Genomic DNA, 18,255 nt, shown 5'->3' on the forward strand with positions numbered 1-18,255 from the left:
GGAGAAAGAACGGCAGTGTCTCTAACACTGAATGTGGCTGCTAACATTTCAGAACAGGCTGTGATCGTCCGGCTGTGAAGAACCGATCCTGAGACTCTAATGTGGTATTTCACTGCAGCACGAATGAACCACACTGGAAAGAAATCTGGCTCCTGTGGCCCTCCTTGGCTGAATGTAACGTCTTCGCGTATTGACCTTTATATGTCACATCCAGCGAGGGTTGATTCTCACTCACTTACTGGTCTGACATATTTCCCAAAATGCAACAGCAGTCCCGTGACGTCAGATAAGGTGGTGAACAAGGCGGCAGCAAACACATCGAGACGCATCGTTTAGTTCGGTGTTTAAGAAGAGAGAGAAGCTCAGGATCTGCTCAACAGATTGCAGAGAAACATTTAAGTATCTTATCCTTGATTTGATTTTAGTGTCTCGGTGATGTGCGTTCCTGCGATCTGAAGGAGTCAGTGAAGGTATCACCAGGTTTGGGGGATTGAGATGTTTGTAGGTTGTATGTTGATGTTGATGTGTAAACCCCTGAGACGAGCTGTGAGATCAATTGGGCCACATCCAAGATTCCTGTCAGAACAACAGACGTTGTCCCACAGTCCAAACACATGCAGGTCAGGATTAGGGTCTGAACCCAGGTGGACCCGGGGCCTTTCTGTGTGGAGTCTGCATGTTGTCCCTCCCACAGTTGTCCCTCCCACCCATTGCTGGGATGAGTGGTGGATGATGGATGGATGTTCTGGTGTTAGTGTCTTGTTGCTGAGGCCGTTCAGGACCACAGAGCTGTGTGTTTTGATTCGCTGCCCTTGAAAACACCGACCAGACTGTTTGTGAGCATCAGGGCCAGATTCCTTCATCAGTTTGACCCTGTGGTTGTTTGATCGATAGAATGTTTTACTCCAAATATCATCCCAGTGTTATGAGGGAGATATTATGCTTTTGTGATTTTCTGTCATTCATATCCTTTTTATTATGTTGAATGTCTGAAGGTTCCAGGGAGCATTTTCCTGCATTCAGCTCTTTGTTTGTAATGGAGTCTCCAGGTCCCCTGTGGATGGTCGACGTCCTGTACAATGGGACAGTCTGAATAAATCCTCATAGAGAGAGAGGGTGATTGTGTTTGGTCTGTCAGGGTTTATTCTGATCTGTCAAAGATTTAATTTGATAGAAAGTGTTCGTCCTTTGAGTCTGTTGTCGTTTTTGTGCTGCTGCTTGAGTTTGACCTCATGGTGACAGCTGTGAAATGTTTGTCAGTTGCTCTGATTTTTCTGTGCATCAGAACAGACACAGATGTGGCCGAGGCGGAGACATCATCATCCCCGTCCCTGACAAACCATTAAAAACAATGGACAGGAGTCATCCACTGGTCCCAGCACCAGCAGCCGGCCTCTGCTCTGGTTTGAACAGCCTGTCCCTGAAAACCAATAACCATGAGGGTGTGAAATTGTGCTGTCATCGGTCTCTCTTCCTCCCTCCTTTCTCATTTTCCTCTTCTTTCTCCTCCACCTCTTACGGCAAATAGCTGTAATCACTCAGTCGATGATGCACAATCACCCGTTCAGCGCGGCGACCTGGCAGCCTTATTGATCTCCAGGGGAGGGTGGGGGGGGCGTTTGAAGGCATCCCAGCAGTTAACAGATGGTGAGTGACAGCGCTCATAAACCTCGCACTAAAAGACTAATGTCCTACAAGCTGCAGCCGGCGTGGCAGCCATAAACAACCCTGCTGCTGACTGTCAGCGCTGCGGGGGGGACGGGGGGATGATGGGCAAGCTGCTGCCTCGACGAACACAGTCTGACATGCGAGGTGGTCCTGGGAGGCGGGAACCAAGCTCTGATGGAGGTCGTGGAGAGACAGACTGCTCTCGGCTTCCAATTCTAAAATCCAAATGGTGAATGAATGGATCGGCAGGAAGCCAGAGAGGAAGAACTTTATTTTCTTGACAGGAAAGTGTTTTGTCTCAGTCCCACATCATCACTTTGGTGCAGACATTCATGCTCCCATCAGGACGAATCTGAGGGACCTGGCTTCTCCTGCAGCATCATCGTGAGGCTGTGGTTTGTCAGAAATGTCTCAAAACTATTGGATGGATTTTCACACAGTTTGGTTCAGTTCTGTTTGAGTAGCTATTTCTGGACCAACCTCACCCACTGCCAAGCTGGTTGGAAGAGGCAAAGCAATCTAACAAAGTCAAAACGCCATTTGGTGTGCAGTGAAAAAACTGCAGTTCAGCTCAGCGGCCTTCATCAGAGTCAGGGATCGGAGTTATGAACCACGCTCCTCTCCATAGATACAAACACAAACTTTAGCTTCAGACAGAAACGTTTCTAATAAAACCTTCCAGAAAGAAGGAAAAATGACTTGTCAGCCTGTTAATGTAGGTCAGTGTCTGCTCTTGTGGTTCTCGGGTCCTCAGTCTGTCTGCGCAGACTTTGGTTTGACACATGGTTCATTTCTCGTCAGATCATTTCAAACCAGACACAGCAACAACTTTTAGGAAAACAATCTCTGAGTTTGGTTGGTTTGTATCCGTCGACACAGCTGCTGCTGGGAAACTCCAGAATATCCTCGATAAATGAGACTGTTAGTGTCTCAATGTGGACTCTGCACTGGGACGGTACAGGACTGATGAACACAAGTACAGAGGAAACATTCGAGCGGAGACCTGAGCTCACGTATATAAAACCTGAGTGAGAGGAAAAACTCTCTGGCTGTAAGAAAAACAGAATTTTCTCTGCTGGAGTGAGAAGAAAGAGTCGTTCTGGTGGAGCTTGTTTCAAATTGATCAGAACAATGTTTCCCATAATCCTCTGCTGATCAATACAGCTCTTCTCACCTACAGATCAATAAGCTCCTGAGAGTATAAATGGAAATAGCAGCCAGGCACTATTTCTTTACACAAATAGCACCAAAGCAGGAGAGGCTGGGTGGAAGAACCGGAGCTCCTGAGAGTTCTACTGGTGGACAACCAGGATGTGAAACAAGGACAAGGATAAAAGTTAAATTCCATTTTACTAATAATAAGGAAGAAGCAGTTTACCTGGACAACAGGGAGCCCACACCATGATCGTTTCAGGCTCACGGCTGACGTCAGTACAGTTTTGTCACGTGGCCAAACTCCATAAGAGGCAAAAATACCAAACTCAGGTCTGGTTCATGTGCTGTCTCTTTAAGGCTGACGGACGTGTATATGTTTGTTGTTGAAAAGAGCGAAGCAACATAAATGTGAGAGGAAATTAACTGCAGTCTGACAGATGGAGGCCAATTACACTCTCAGGCCGTTTATTGAGCTCTGCAGCTGAGCTCTCTGAGTCTGTGTGTACTTGTACTTCTCTCTTTGGACTGAGGACATTTGGCAAAGTGAGGACAATTTGGCCGGTCCTCACTTTTTCAGACTCCTGCTTGAGGGTTAAAACTTGTTTTAGGGTTAATCTTATAATCTGGTTTAGGTTGGGGTCAGACATTTAGTTGTAATGGTTAAGGTAAGGATTTAGGGAATACGTCATGTCAACGAGCGTCTATAGCGTGTGTGTGTGTGTGTGTGTGTGTGTGTGTGTGTGTGTGTGTGTGTGTGTGTGTGTGTGTGTCTCAGGCTGTGTTACCTGTCCACCTTCATCACTGTCTCCCTCCGGTCACTGGTGAGATGTCGGGGTCTAACCTGATTTGACGGCTTGTTTTTCAGACACCGGGATGAACGTTGAGCTGAGGACCAGTCGCACCACGACAGCCAAGAGAGGAAGTGGTGCCCCCGACAAGTGAGTCCACACCTGATTACAATCAGTCCGTAGATCGAACGATTGATTGGGTGGAAATTATTAATGTAGGCACTAAGGATTCAACCTTGTCTGATAAATTTGGTGAAAATGGGACAGGACGTGGCATCTGGGGCTAAAGTGGTGAACAAACTAGTACCTGATCTCTCAGATACTCTGTTTCACACAGAACCCTCCTCCCATATGAACCTGTGGGAGTCAGTGTTGGCTTTTCTAGTAGTTTTTTGTTTGAACACGTACAGACTCAGCTCTCGTCTGAGTCCTCGTGCTGCACAGACGGCTGAACAGGAAGTGCAGCCGCCCTGGAGCCGCTGCCTTGCTGTCACATCACTAAAACAGCTGATAGGAGTAGCAGTGGTGGTTCCAGTGCTGCGTGTTAGTCCGTGGATCTGCTGCTGTGTGAAGCTGACAGTGAGTGACGGTCCAGCTGTCCTCAGCTTTAACCTCATTCTCTGTTTACATGGAAACTAAAGCCAAACTGCCTCCAAATCCCACCGCCGCTCGCTGCTGGACGGATTAGAGCCGGGGGCGAACGCGACTCTGAGGCAGCCAGAGCTGGGATTTACGGCCGTGCAGAGAGTGTGAGGGTCTGTGGGGAGAACCGGTGGGAGCAGTTCACTCTGCAGGGACCAGCTGCTGAAACTGTGACAGACTTCACGGTGCAGCTTCAATCACACTTTCAGCGCGATCACCCCTGAGGAGCTGGGGTCAAAGGTCAGAGTCTGAACTGAAGATGTCTGTGGGTTTTAATCCTCGGTGAATCTGCAGTGACTGCAGCACTTCCATTGAAATGAACAAATCCACTAAAGAACAGATAGAACCGATCCTATTATTCTGCTGCTGTGTTGGCAGGAACAGCTACACACAAGACCAACACTAAGAACCAGTACCACAAACTGCTACTAGTACACTGTGTGTGTCTGTGTGTGTTTTCCTGCCTGATCACACCAGGTTGTGTTCCAGATGGGTCCGGCCTCCTCCTGTCTCCTAATCAAAACTAACGACACCAAACTTGCTGTGAGCAGCTGAGAACTCACCTGAGATGAAAACATACAGGAGGCGAGGCAGCGTCTGTCATTTATCAATGACACGATACACATCCGCAAAATGTTGTAACGGGCCCCGGCAGTCGGCTCCTTGTGGCCTCAGACTTTACTTGAAGGAGAAAAAGTCTTTCACAGTCGAGTTTTCTGGTCTGTCACTTCTTGTTTTTCTTTCTCATCCTGCAGTTTTTTGATTTTCTGTTTTTTTAGAGTTTGTGCACTTTGATCCCTGAATGATGAAAGTAACTCGGTAAATTTATTCAAGTTCTGTACTGCAGTAAAGTTCTTGTACTGGTATTTGTACTTTACTTCTGTACTTTGACTGCAGTAACGTTTTGAATGCAGGGCCTTAATGTGGAACAGAGGATTTTCACACTTTACTGCAGTAAACGACGTCAGTACTCTGCATATATATATTTATGTTTTTAGTGCAGTCAGTTTGATCTGACGAGTCTCAGCTTCATGATTCATTTAGTAAATTTTTATAATTTGATTTGTCTTGTTTAAACAAAATATTTTGCTACTTTCTGCTTCTGAACTGATTTTCTTGTCAGACAGCACAGCTGTCAAAGCAGATCTCATGGTATCAAGATTCAGCCTTCGATTCTCTGCCCCGTCCATGAGCCCTCTGAGATCCCCCAGTCGCCCCGTCCTGCATTTAGATCGCTGCTGCCCCTGCAGACGTCCTTTCATGTTTGAAAGAGAAGCTTTTTGAAGCAGCCTGCGTGTCTCTGTGCTTCAGTCTGACTCAGAGCTTCAGAGGCAGGGACTCCTGGGAAACTCTGAGCGGAGGAAGCGGTGCACTTCGCTGTTGTGAAGTTAAACAGCGTTCAGAGAAACAGCCCGTCTCCTCTCTGACTTTACTGTGACGGGCCGAGAGCTTCCCCAGACTCCATGTTCTCACTGATCGGCGTCAATCGCGTGAGATGATTGGCTGCTCAGGTGTCTCTGGACGGCGAACACACAAATCCGTCTTTTCTCTTCCTGTCTCATTCCGAGGAAGAGGAGCTTTATGAAGAGACTCCAGTCAAACGCCTGTTAGTGCGATGAAGGTCACATCCTCGTCGTCCTCCCCACACAGCTGATGTTTGTCACATGATTCGTGGATATGAGTCTGTTTCCACTGCACCTCGTTTTATTTTGAATGGCGTCTTTTCCCTGTACACCACCAAGGGCAGTTTCAGATTTACAAACACCAGAGGCAGTTTGGGAAAAACAGGAACTGCTGTTTTAGTGTGGACTGAGGGTGAAAGCAGAGAGAGGGAGGTGTGCTTACAGATTTCCACAGCTTAATGTAGAAATGAGAATTATTTGAGTAATAGAGAAGAGAATCTTCTGACTGTGCAGCCTTTCAGTTTCTCACCCCGTGTGTGTGTGTGTGTGTGTGTGTGTGTGTGTGTGTGTGTGTGTGTGTGTGTGTGTGTGTGTGTGTGTGTGTGTGTGTGTGTGTGTGTGTGTGTGTGTGTGTGTGTGTGTGTGTGTGTGTGTGTGTTTCTCTGGAGGCAGCGTCAGTGTGTTTGTCATCGTGGTGGATGATCTGTGTCACAGAGACCAGCAGCTGTTAGTTTAACATGACATGATGTCTCCAGTCAGAGCGGGCGCCCTGCTGAGTGCACACACGCACGCACGCACACACACACACACAGATCGATGGCTCACTGTGTTTGCGTACACACACATCTGCTCAGTGTGTTTAGGCGGTTTCTCTAAACCTGCTGACTGAAAGTGGAGAGCAGGTTTCTGTGCCCTGTTTGAGTAATCTGGTTAAAATCATCAGAATGAACAGTGTCTCCTGCTGCAGGTACAATATTTCCTCAGTCCAGATCAATCTGATTCCACCTGAACTGTTCACATGGAGCTGATCTGATCAGGTGTTTGTGTGTGGGATATTGATCCTTCCTTTGCCGAACGTCCTCAGATTCATTCCAGGTTTTTTTCCCCATTTAAGGGTTTTTGGGGAGTTTTTTCCTGACGGTGTTGAACTCACCTGCTGCAGTTGTGCCTTGGTTACCTGCATAACCTGGTCTCTCTGAGTGCCTCGGATTGTTTACGGACATGAGGGATCAATGTGAGTCACATGGTCTGAAATGCTTGTTTTGAGAAAAGCACCTTCATATCGTCCAGTTATTGAGTAAATGAATAGTCGTTGAGGAAATGGTTGTGTCAGTGAAGAGTGGATGCTTTGTGTTATTGATTTTAGTAATTAGACCATGTGGACTGTTCTGTGAGCAACACGAGCTGCTGGGTCAATATGGATGTGCTGGAATATCAGCTCCAGCTATTGTTTGTCTCATATTTGTGCTTTTTCTTTGTTTTGCTGAACTCTGAGAGAAGCAAACTTCACTGAAGGCCCCCCCCCCCTCCGCTCCGCCGTGCATGCTGGGATGCCTGCAGGTCTTTTCCAACTGTGAATCCATGTGAATCAGTGTTTAATTAATCGATGGGCGTCTTCCCAGGGTCCCAGCAGGTTTCAGTTTGTGCAGCTTTCACACTGATCTGCGGGTTCGTTCGAGGTGGACTCTGTAAACGCTGTTTTTACCACCTCCTGATTAACTTCAGCTGAGCGAGGCAGCAGACGCAGAGGAATCAAAGGAGAGACGGGACGGGAGAGAAGGTAGAGAGAGATAAGGTGTTGATGAGGGGGAGAGAGAGAGAGAGAGAGAGCGGCGTGCGGAACACTGTAATTATGTCTTCTTGTCCCTCGATCGCCCTGCTGAGATGAGCGTTTAAAGAGATGAATCAGCGTTTCCTTTGAGGGGAAAAATAACAGCTCAATAAAGATGCTGCACAAAAAATAACAAGAAAACAAAAACCGTTTGACCTGCCACACACACACACACACACACACACACACACACACACGGAAGATGAAGTGAGGAACCCAAGCAGGCCCTTGTTTAAATGTAAATGTTGTCTTTGATGGAGCAGTGATGGCAGCGGCTGTTTTCCCTGTTTCACCTCATCAACCCTGAACCTGTTTACATGCAGACAAAACATGCAGTTTCAATATAATTAAGATAATCATGTTGGTAGATGCTGACCAGCAGAACCACTGGGCTTTGGCTGCTTCACTCTTTATTTCCAGATCTTCCTGCTTTGCACACAAATTGACTGTTTTAAAGATTTTATTTCCTTTTTTTATTAACTGGTTAATTCTAAATAGTCTCTTCATTTTTTATCTTATTTAATTAATGAGCACATCTACAAAATAAATGTCTTAATCCCTGTTCTTTATGGTATTAGTCTGACTTTTTGTTTCTGTTCTATGTGATATATCTCTAACACGGAGATTTAGCAGCTTTTATTAGGCAGCTTTTCAAATTTAGCACAAATCAGAACAGGATCTTTAAATAATCTGCAAAAAAAGCCAGTTCAAGCATCTGTTGTGAGATGATGAACAGAAATCTGATAGCAATATCTTCTCTCTCTTCTCTGTCCTGCTCAGTGATAATGATGTTTGTTATAAATGTGATATTGTCGCAGCATTGGAGCTGAGGGTCACTGAACTAGACGCAGAGTTCTGCACCATCCCAGCTCAGGTTCCGGTGTCTCGGGTAAGGTCCCAGTTACGAAGGCATCAGGGAATAACTTGGACTGTTCAGAAAGTCTAATCTTTGAAAGTGATTAGGTTTGTGGGAAAGAATCTTACATCAGTACAAGTTGGTTTCATATGACACGGTTGTGTCCTTGTGTTGGAACCAAACCTGGCAGAGCTCACGTTGACCTCAGAGGTCACCGCCTGGCTCGCCCTTCAGTCTGAGCTGAGGTGGCAGGAACACGACTGAAAGGCCCATTAACCACCTTTTCAGCACGCCGCTCTACAGTACGCCGCCGCTGATTTATGACAGTGCAGCAGCCTGGTGAGGCAGAGCTGTAAATCAGAATAAATGGACGTGATGCTGGACTGTGTGTGTGTGTGTGTGTGTGTGTGTGTGTGTGTGTGTGTGGAAGATGCAACAAACGGCTCAGCGTGGCCTCACCTGCCGCACATGAATATGTATGACCACATGCACGCTGTGCAGTGTGAGGGGGTTATCGGTGCCGAATGCTGTCATTAGTGTTGGAGGAGCTGAGCGTTAAGTAGCGGCTATAAAAATGCTAATTCCTCCTGGTTTCCTCCTCACATCTCCTCTCCTTGTGCTGCGTCGGAGTTCGGTCGCGTCTCTTCTCGCTCTTTGTTTTGCTGCTTCTTCCAGCAGGTTCCCACCACGGAGACGAGTCCTCATGTCAGTGCAGAATAGGGAGCAGGATGTTTGAACAGATCATTGATTTCTCCCTCTCTCCATGAGCGCTCTCTGTAAATGGGCTGTTTATTGACATTCCTTGCTGCTGTGTAATTATTCCCATCAGGAGAACAGCCGCTGGGTTCTGTAATAACACCATTTGGGTTTGCACCGTTCCAGCCCAGACCAAATGAAGCCTTCTTAACACCTGAACAGGTTTCTCCTCAGTGATTAGGAGAACAAGATCCACTGTCTGTATGTGCAGGTGCAGATTCCTGGTGGAGGCCTTTGTAACGTGAACGCTGTCTTTCTGCTGATCACCTCGAGGTCGTCACGAGCGAAGAGGGAGAAGCTGTACAGTCCCGTCTGAGGATCAGAACCATCATGATGTGTTTTTGTGTCTAATCAGCTTCCAACACATAAATCTGTTCCTCCAGCTGGTCTCAGCTGTTCGCCAAACTACCGTCCCCAGCAACACAGTTTTGTTTAATGTGAGTCAGATGTCTGCGTGAACGCAGCCTGAGACCTGGCGTCACAGCCCCGACTGAGCCCGACAGACTGGAAGAACACTGAGCCTCACTACAGATACAGCCCCAGTTCAGAAAGACTCAACTTTGAGCCAGTGTAGGGTTAGGGTTAGTGACAGTGCCAATAACCATCATCACCATCCTGGTTCCAGTGAAAACTCACGGCGGGAAAATGTGATTGTCGCTGTCTCCATCTTCTTCTGTCTTTAACCAGTTACTGGGACATAAAGAAGAGACCACAGTCACTCCAGGTAATTTGATGATTACTTCTTTTTTCATTGTGGTGTCACGTGTCCTACAGTCCCCTCTGGGCTTCCATATGTGATGGAACATTTGGGATCAGAAAGATTGCAGCTGTGTCTCTTAGTGTCTTTGTGGATTTTTATGGGTTATGGTTTAATATGAACTTGCTTCAAATGAGCTTTTTGTTGTCAAGAAAATAATGCAAATGACTATTTTATGATTCACCTAAAGGGCTCAGGAGAGCGCAAACCTCCACCAACACTGTTGCTGTTACTCCCAAACGCATCACTCCTGTCACTTTTAATTTAATTTAAATTCAGATCTTGACCCTGCAAACACCCCCTCTGGATGTGTTCTGAAACCTGGATCTCCAAAATCTAATTAGCTGCTTGTGGCCTGGGGCTGATCTGTCCTCCAAATCTCATTGAAAGCTGCTGTTAGGTCTGTGAAAATCCTGCTGACAGACAAGACCGCAGCTTAACCTCCGAGGCAGAGGTGATGAAATGTCCCTGAAACGACCAAAATACCCGTTAAACCGGAAGAAGAGAGGTAGACTTGCTGAATAAATGCTTTCTGTGTTTAACGCTGCAGACGGACTGGGGGGATTTCTGTGATTCGGTCTGGACTAGTTCCAGCTGTGATGTTGTTCATGTTGTTAAAACCTAGTTACATGGTGACTCGCAGGAACTACATGTCTGTGTCTGGACAGTAAACACACCACAGCAAATAATTTAACCAAACATGGTCTGATAATGGAGGAGACCGTCAGATAAAGACCATCTGAGTCAGACCTGAAGGACATCTTTGTTTTCTTACAGTCTGAGGATGAGTCTCTGAGGTTCCTGCTGTTCCCATCAGACCTGCTGTTTGATGTTAGGGACATGGACCAGGTGTGAACCCCCTGAGCTCCTAAACTGCACGGTACTGGAAACCAGTCTGTCCCAGTTCAGAGGGGCTGGCTGTAGAGTCTTGGGTCTGTGTTTTTGTGGTGTCTGTGCTGTGATTTGTTCTTCTGGATGTTATTGCTATAGATGCTTATTAAGGCTTTACAGTATTTTGAGTTCTAGTTCACGGAGAGCGTTTGTTTTAGGAGTAACTTAACACTGAATCCATTTTTATGAGTTGGTAATTACATGTGCAGCCACTTTATTAGACTATCTATTGAATTAGGCTTTTCTTTCTAACTGCCTGAAGAAAATGGGTTTGGGAAATGCGATAACTTCAGATGTGCCGACTCAGACAAGTTAAACATCTTTATTGCCTTCATTTAACAGAAAACCCCCTTTAAAAGCTCGTGGAGCCGCTGTGATCAATCGATTTGGGACAGTGCTCCAGCAGTTTTCAGCAGTGACCAGGAGAAAGAAAAGGATTCACCAGTTTCCTGAATGCAGCACAGTGGACCTGAGCCCCATCTGACCCGGTCTGACTGGGTTTGTGAAGAGTTGAGCAGCCGGTTGTGTCGCCTGTTGTGGGCCGATAACTGCAGCGAGGAGCGCCCTCTGAGGTGGAGCTGCAGTGATTTCAAAGCTAATTACGCAGATAAACCAGCAGTGTGAGCCATAAAAGAGTTGTTTAGTGTGATGTGGCTCAGAGGAGCGGGGGCCGTCCTGCAGATCGATAGTCGTGTTTAAAAGTTTGCTCCTACACGGCTCGATAGGAAACGCACGGCCGAGCCCGAGCTCTGAGTCGGCCCCTGATCGATACGTCGTTAAACGCAGATTAATGCCCATCATGGCTGATGAAGACGAACCATGGCAGCGGCAGCAGTGACACCTACACAAGACCCGAAGAATATGAATTTGTCATCAAAGCCCCTGTTTCTCTATCAGAGTCATTACCTTTATCTGTGCAGGCCTGTCTGTCTCCTCTTTATTAGTGCGAGGCCTCAGAGGGCTGTTCCTGCTGTGGGTCAGATGGTTATTCCTTGTCCTGGGGGGATTAGAAGAGTCCTGGTGTGGGGTTCAGGCTCTTCTGTGAAAGTTTGACCTGCAGCAGATTTACTGAACGTACCTGGAAGAGCACACTACTTTGTGGATTTATCTCTTTTAATTTTGCAGGGATAGATTCGTCTGTAAATTACTTAGTTACAGCTTTAATGGTCTGGGGTTCCCATAACTAACTAGGCTCATACTGTACATGTGTTTTGTGGGCCCCTGTCAGTCCTGGACCCCCTTTATGGGGCCTGTGCTTACTGAGGAAATGGCTTGTCCTCATTGACCACTGTGAGAAGACAAATGTCATCAGAGGCTTTTGACAAGCTCATCTGTCTGTTCCAGGTGTAAGCTTCACCTGTGTCTCTCTCCTCAGGTCTGACGGGGAGATGGACTACGACAGGTACGCTGACAACCACTACAACAGGTAGGGGGGCGTCTCACTCTGAACACCTGTTGATCTCGTCCTCTTTGTTCAGGTTTCCTCAGACTGAATCTGATAAAACAAGCTGCCAGCACTTAAATGAGAATCATGTGCAAATGAGCTAGTTTGTCATAGGCAGCAACAAATGTGTTGAAGGGAAGATAACGCCGCCTCTTTTTTAGTTAGTACGGGCCAGAACAACAACATCTCAGAGACTCAGCAGCTTCTAAATGTATTTTTTTGCATGTTTTCAACGCTGAGGAGGAAATCGGTCGCCCTCTGAGAACATAAAGGGCTCGACTCCCTTTTTGCTCCCGTTTGATGGCAGACTGAGGTTAGGAAATGATCCGCCTCTCTCTGATAGCTGTTTGCTGTTCCAGGAAAAGATGAAAACTGTGAGTGGATCCCAGTTTGACCTTGTTGTGTTCAGCTTTCAACCAGTTGAAGAGTCTCTTTGTGAGGATGAGCGCAGCTGTTGGCCTGCCCTCCGCCCTTCATCCACCCTCAGTTTAGATTATTCTGTACAGAAGGGAGCAGATTCACCAGCACCAGCAAAATCCAGTCATATGGAACAAAATACTGAGCATATATGAAAATAATAGTGGAAACAAGAAACTAAGAGGGAAGTAAAGGGACCTTAAAGGACGATGAGCTGAGAGACGACACAAAGAGAAAGACACAGAATAATAGAAAACATGGGAGAGACCAAAAATGTGAAGAACAGAAATGAATAATAATGTAAATCCAAATAAAAAAAGATGCGATGAACCAAAACATGACAACATATATATCCAGTAGTTCACCTTACATTGGAGCTAGCTGGAAATAACATAAATAAGAGAAAAGGTGCCTCTGGCTAGATCACAGTGTGAGTCAACAGAGGAAGGTTCTGGACTGCACAGTAATTACAGCGACTGCAGAGCTGCATGTGAAGGAAACGACAAAACGTGTTGGAGCCGAAAAGGAAACTGTTTAACTGGAATCAAAGTGTCTGATGCAGAAAACGAAATTGTAGGAAAATATTTCTGTGCATTTAAACTAAACTGAATTAAATCGACTCCGATGCAGGAAATGAAGTCAGACAGTGTGTGTGTGTGTGTGTGTGTGTGTGTTAATTAAATTGCATTCAATTAAGCAGCTTTAATGCAGAAAATGGGAAAGTGAAGTGTGTGTGTTGACAAACCATTGCAATCAGTTTGTAGGTTTTTTCCATTTAAGTCCATTTTTCTATTTCTCTTCTCATTACAAGAAGAGTGAGAGTCACTGTGACGCAGTGATTTACCAGGAAGGCGAAGTGAGTCTGAGGGAAAAGATGCAGAGGGAGGATGAAGAGAAAAGAGAGCGAGGACGAGGTGAGAGACTGTGAGGTGCAGGACTGAGAAAAGACAGATGTGCTGCTCTGTAGGAAACAAAACAGGAATAAGAAGCAGAGAAAGATGAGAAAAAACAAAAGATGCGCTTGTTGATTTTGGTTTTATTTATTTTGTTCACACACCTAAAGACATTTAGTCGTTTACATCAGTCACATTTTAGTCTCATTTTTGTTCAGGTTTTTAATTTTTCTGTCCTCTAAGGACGTTGTGCTGGACTGTTGAAGGTGGAGCTGAGTTTACTGTCCTAGTCCTGATCCGTAGACATCTGACTTTCACTTTCTGCTTTTCTCTCTGACACTAAACCACTTTGCTGTGACCAGTTCAGCTTCAGCCCTGGACCTGAACTTTGACCTGTGCTGTAAATTCTAAGACGAGGTTAATTTTCTGGCAACAGTTTGATGACGCTGAGGTCAGCTGTTTGCAAATATTTGTTTTCATCTTGAAGGTTGAAATCTGATTTAGTCAAAAGACCCACAGGCTCATTTTCCAGTTCTCCATAAATATCATGAGGAAATGAGCTTCGTTATCTTGAGTTAATGAAATGATTATCTCCTGATCCTGAGATAACTGTTAAAGCTTCATTTATCTAAACCTTGGACTTTTTCCTGCTCTACATTTATCTGATAACTTTAGATCCTTCTCAGGATCAGACGGATCCAACAAAATACAGACGGATCATCAAACTTTATTGATCCCTGGAGGGAAATTCCCAAGATACCCAGCAGTATGGAAAGTACTTCAAATTAGAAGTATATAAGGTAGTTAACGTCAGCTACCCAGCAGTATATAAAGTACTTCAAATTAGAAGTATATAAGGTAGTTAACGTCAGCTACCCAGCAGTATATAAAGTACTTACAGCAGTATATAAAGTACTTCAAATTAGAAGTATATAAGGTAGTTAACGTCAGCTACCCAGCAGTATATAAAGTTCTTACAGCAGTATATAAAGTACTTCAAATTAGAAGTATATAAGGTAGTTAACGTCAACTACTCAGCAGTATATAAAGTACTTACAGCAGTATATAAAGTACTTCAAATTAGAAGTATATAAGGTAGTTAACGTCAGCTACCCAGCAGTATATAAAGTACTTCAAATTAGAAGTATATAAGGTAGTTAACGTCAGCTACCCAGCAGTATATAAAGTACTTCAAATCAGAAGTATATAAGGTAGTTAACATCAGATACCCAGCAGTATGGAAAGTACTTCAAATTAGAAGTATATAAGGTAGTTAACGTCAGCTACCCAGCGGTATATAAAGTACTTCAAATCAGAAGTATATAAGGTAGTTAACGTCAGCTACCCAGCGGTATATAAAGTACTTCAAATCAGAAGTATATAAGGTAGTTAACGTCAGCTACCCAGCGGTATATAAAGTACTTCAAATCAGAAGTATATAAGGTAGTTAACGTCAGCTACCCAGCGGTATATAAAGTACTTCAAATCAGAAGTATATAAGGTAGTTAACGTCAGCTACCCAGCGGTATATAAAGTACTTCAAATCAGAAGTATATAAGGTAGTTAACGTCAGCTACCCAGCGGTATATAAAGTACTTCAAATCAGAAGTATATAAGGTAGTTGAGGTCTGTGATCTCAGCAGCTCAGGTGGTTTCTAACCAGCTCAGCTTCTGATTTCTCTGAACTGTCACCTCTTTCACAACAAACTGCCGTAGTGGCACATTTCCCGACAAACTCTTTGTTGGTTTTTCTCTGTCGTCTAGAATTTGCTGAGTCGTCTGCACAAAAAAGATCCATGTCAGCTTCACTTCTGCCCCAGAGTGTCTCAGGCTGAGGAAAAGGAGCAGGACTCCAATAAAATGTTCAGAGGAGATTGTTTGCTGCTGTTACCGAGAACAACACAATTTACAGGGATGGAAACTGGCTCAGTCACACCAGCAGTCAAAGGTTCAGGACTGCTCATGTTTCAGCTCAGGTCCAGGGCTGAAGCTGAACTGGTCCAAAGCAGAAAGTGAAGTGAAATGTCAGAGATGCAGTGATGCTTCCTTCGATCTTGCAAACAGTTTCCTCCAGGTGTCCCAGCTTTGACTGAGTCCTTCCAATAAACTGTGTGTGTGTAAAGACTGGGGTCCATTATTTGGACCATCCAGCCCAGCAGGAAGCAGGACCGGGTCTGGCTGGTCCAATGGTGAGGAAAAGCCAAAGAACATCATCTTGTTTGACAGTTAAATGTTGAGCAAAATTCAGATACTGCAGATGTTCATAGATCAGTCTCAGCTTCACCAATATAAACATCTATCACAATATAACTATGAATGTGTCTATAAAATATCCTTTTAATGCTTTGAGCTTAATAAGAAGCTGCACTTTAATCCTTAGATATTAATATTTCATTAGAAAACCAATCAATCTAATAAAAGTCAGACGGTAAAAAGTAGAATCACCCTTGTAATTTAGCTCTATAGCTAAAATAAAAATATGAGATGATCAAAAGACATTTCATTAAATGTGCGGCAGAGACAAACTGCAGAGTCTTTATGTGCTCATAGTAAAACCTGCTCCCAGACAGACGCTGGAAACATAAACAACTAAAATCCTTTAAATAAAAACACGGGTACAAAGAGCCGTGGGCCGACGGCACCTGAGCAGCCCTCCGCAGGCTGAAGCTCAGATCTCTGCAGGCGGCCGAGGACAGGTGGAGGAGGCGGAGGACAGCTGTACGGAGGCTGTGGAGAGAGAGACAGAAGATAAAAAGGAGCAGAGGACAGAACAGACGAGTGCAGAGAGAGACGGAGGCCGACGCTTTAAAAACAAGAGCTGCTCAGATAAACACTCGACTCAGTTTCCAGCCTCCCTCTGTGTTCACCGTCTTCTCCTCTCACATGTCCTTCATTCATATAGTGAACACCTGCTCCTTCACTTACCGATGGACTCTGGTCCAACCCCCGTAACACAGCAGTGTCCCCTTTGCCATGACACCTGTCAATCAAACAGTGACGGCTGTAATGTGACGTTCTAGACCTGGGCAGGGATGATGGGTGGGGTCAAGACTGTAATAATGAAGAAGAAATGTAGAACATGTTTGTTTAACGTGACTCCTTCCACACTGGTAACGGCCCCGTGAGGTCAGCCTTAACTTCCTGATATGGATATTGTGGTCTCTGAAAATGTAGCCCCGGGGCTGGTTTAATACCAGGTCTCAGTAACCGGCCCCAGTCCTGGGTGTGAGACCGACTCTAGCGTGTCAGACGTGTCAGACCTCAGCTCTCGTGCTGGAAGGACTCTGTGAAGGCGTGGCAGGAGGAGGGTGAAGTGCACAAAGTGGTTCAACCACATGGACAAGTAGGAAGACTTTGTGCAAAGCATCTGATACTAGATTAAACATCAAAATGTAAAACTCACTTGGTCACGAGACACGAGGACAGTTTGGGCTTCAGGGTTTACTGTGTAGTGGCCTGCACATGGAGCTTCAACATAAAAACGGACCCGATAAATCCGACTGTGTAGGCAGTTGTGGAGGCTGTTCGACAGGATGTGGGCCTGAAAATAAAGTCTAATAGCTTGATGTGACAAATGCAACCACTAAAGAGCAGTTTCAGAAGATTCAATTGATCTTCTTCACATCATTTGTGCCAGAGACCTTGGTTCTGTTTGTCCAGTGGGGGCAGAATATTTGACCCTGTGAGCCAGCCTGTCACGCCTCCAGGAAACATCAGGAGCTGTTTGTTTGTTTTCACAGAGAATTGCACAGCTGCAGTTTGTCTGTGTGCTGAGACGGAGTGTAAAGCCGCCGAGCCCGGCCGTCCTGTAAATATTTATAGCCGTTTATCTGCTGGGCTGCGGATTATCAGCTTAGCGACGTACAGTACCCCCCGCCCCGACCCCTGACGGAGCACCCCTTATCCTGATGTGTTGCGACTGCACGGCAGGCGGCCCGTGTGTGTTGTGGATGTGTGTGTGCTGATCATGCCGCCGCGCTCTTCAGAAAGTTGCTGATCAAAAGTTAATCCTCTGCAGCAAACTGTTTGTGTGGCACTAACACAGCAGCAGAGACAGAAAAATAAAAATACTGAGACAGAAATAAAGAGTGTGTGTGTGTGTGTGTGTGTGTGTGAGTGTGTGAGGAGAAGTCAGATCTCTCAGGCTCCATCAGACCTGCAGGTACGAACAACCTCTGCGCCTTAAATGAGGATTTATTTTTAGATCTTCTTTTAGTTTCTCTGCAGTTTTTCTTCTGTGAAAACCTTCTACTGAACCAGAACTTTAAAATCTCAACAGCTCTATTTTTAAGACTCCTCCTCTGAAAATAAATGCATGTTTCATATAGTAGATGAAATCCTTTATTTTCTCTCTGTGTTTAATGGTTATGGAGTCGTGCTGAGAGGTTTAACTCAGATGTCATGAAAAAACTGGTATTAAAGCAGATTTGTTTTTTTTAATTAGAGAAAATTCCTATCGGCTACGTTCATGATTAGTTTCCAGGATTTGATTTAGTTCCTTCCACTTAAATAAATGCAGACACACGGAGGACGGCTCAGCCCACAGAACAACAACTTCATTCAGGTGAAAACATGAAAATCCCCTGAACGTTGTTCTACGTTAAGTCAGTGCAGACGTTTCATTTTCTGTGCCGCTGAAGCGTCTTGGGGCTTGAGCTGAGCGGGGCCGTGCAGGGGTGTGTTTCTACATGTTCGTCTGTGTGACAGCGAAAGAGCTGAAGTGTGTTCATGTTTCCTGTGCAGTCAGTCCTCCT

At 45.3% G+C, this 18,255-nt stretch overlaps 1 protein-coding gene across 4 annotated transcripts in view; it reads left to right on the forward strand.

Moving 5' to 3' along the window:
* LOC113132911 (RNA-binding Raly-like protein) overlaps nt 1-18,255 on the forward strand; it is a 31,089-nt gene that overhangs the window by 1,997 nt on the left and 10,837 nt on the right. For all 4 annotated transcript variants that reach the window (XM_026311352.1, XM_026311353.1, XM_026311354.1 and 1 more), the window contains exons 2-3: nt 3,689-3,761; nt 12,123-12,173. In XM_026311352.1, coding sequence (XP_026167137.1) covers nt 3,689-3,761; nt 12,123-12,173 — 124 coding nt within the window. The remainder of the gene's footprint in view (nt 1-3,688; nt 3,762-12,122; nt 12,174-18,255) is intronic.

This window comes from Mastacembelus armatus, chromosome 6 (genome assembly GCF_900324485.2).
Source record: "Mastacembelus armatus chromosome 6, fMasArm1.2, whole genome shotgun sequence".
NCBI lineage: Eukaryota > Metazoa > Chordata > Actinopteri > Synbranchiformes > Mastacembelidae > Mastacembelus > Mastacembelus armatus.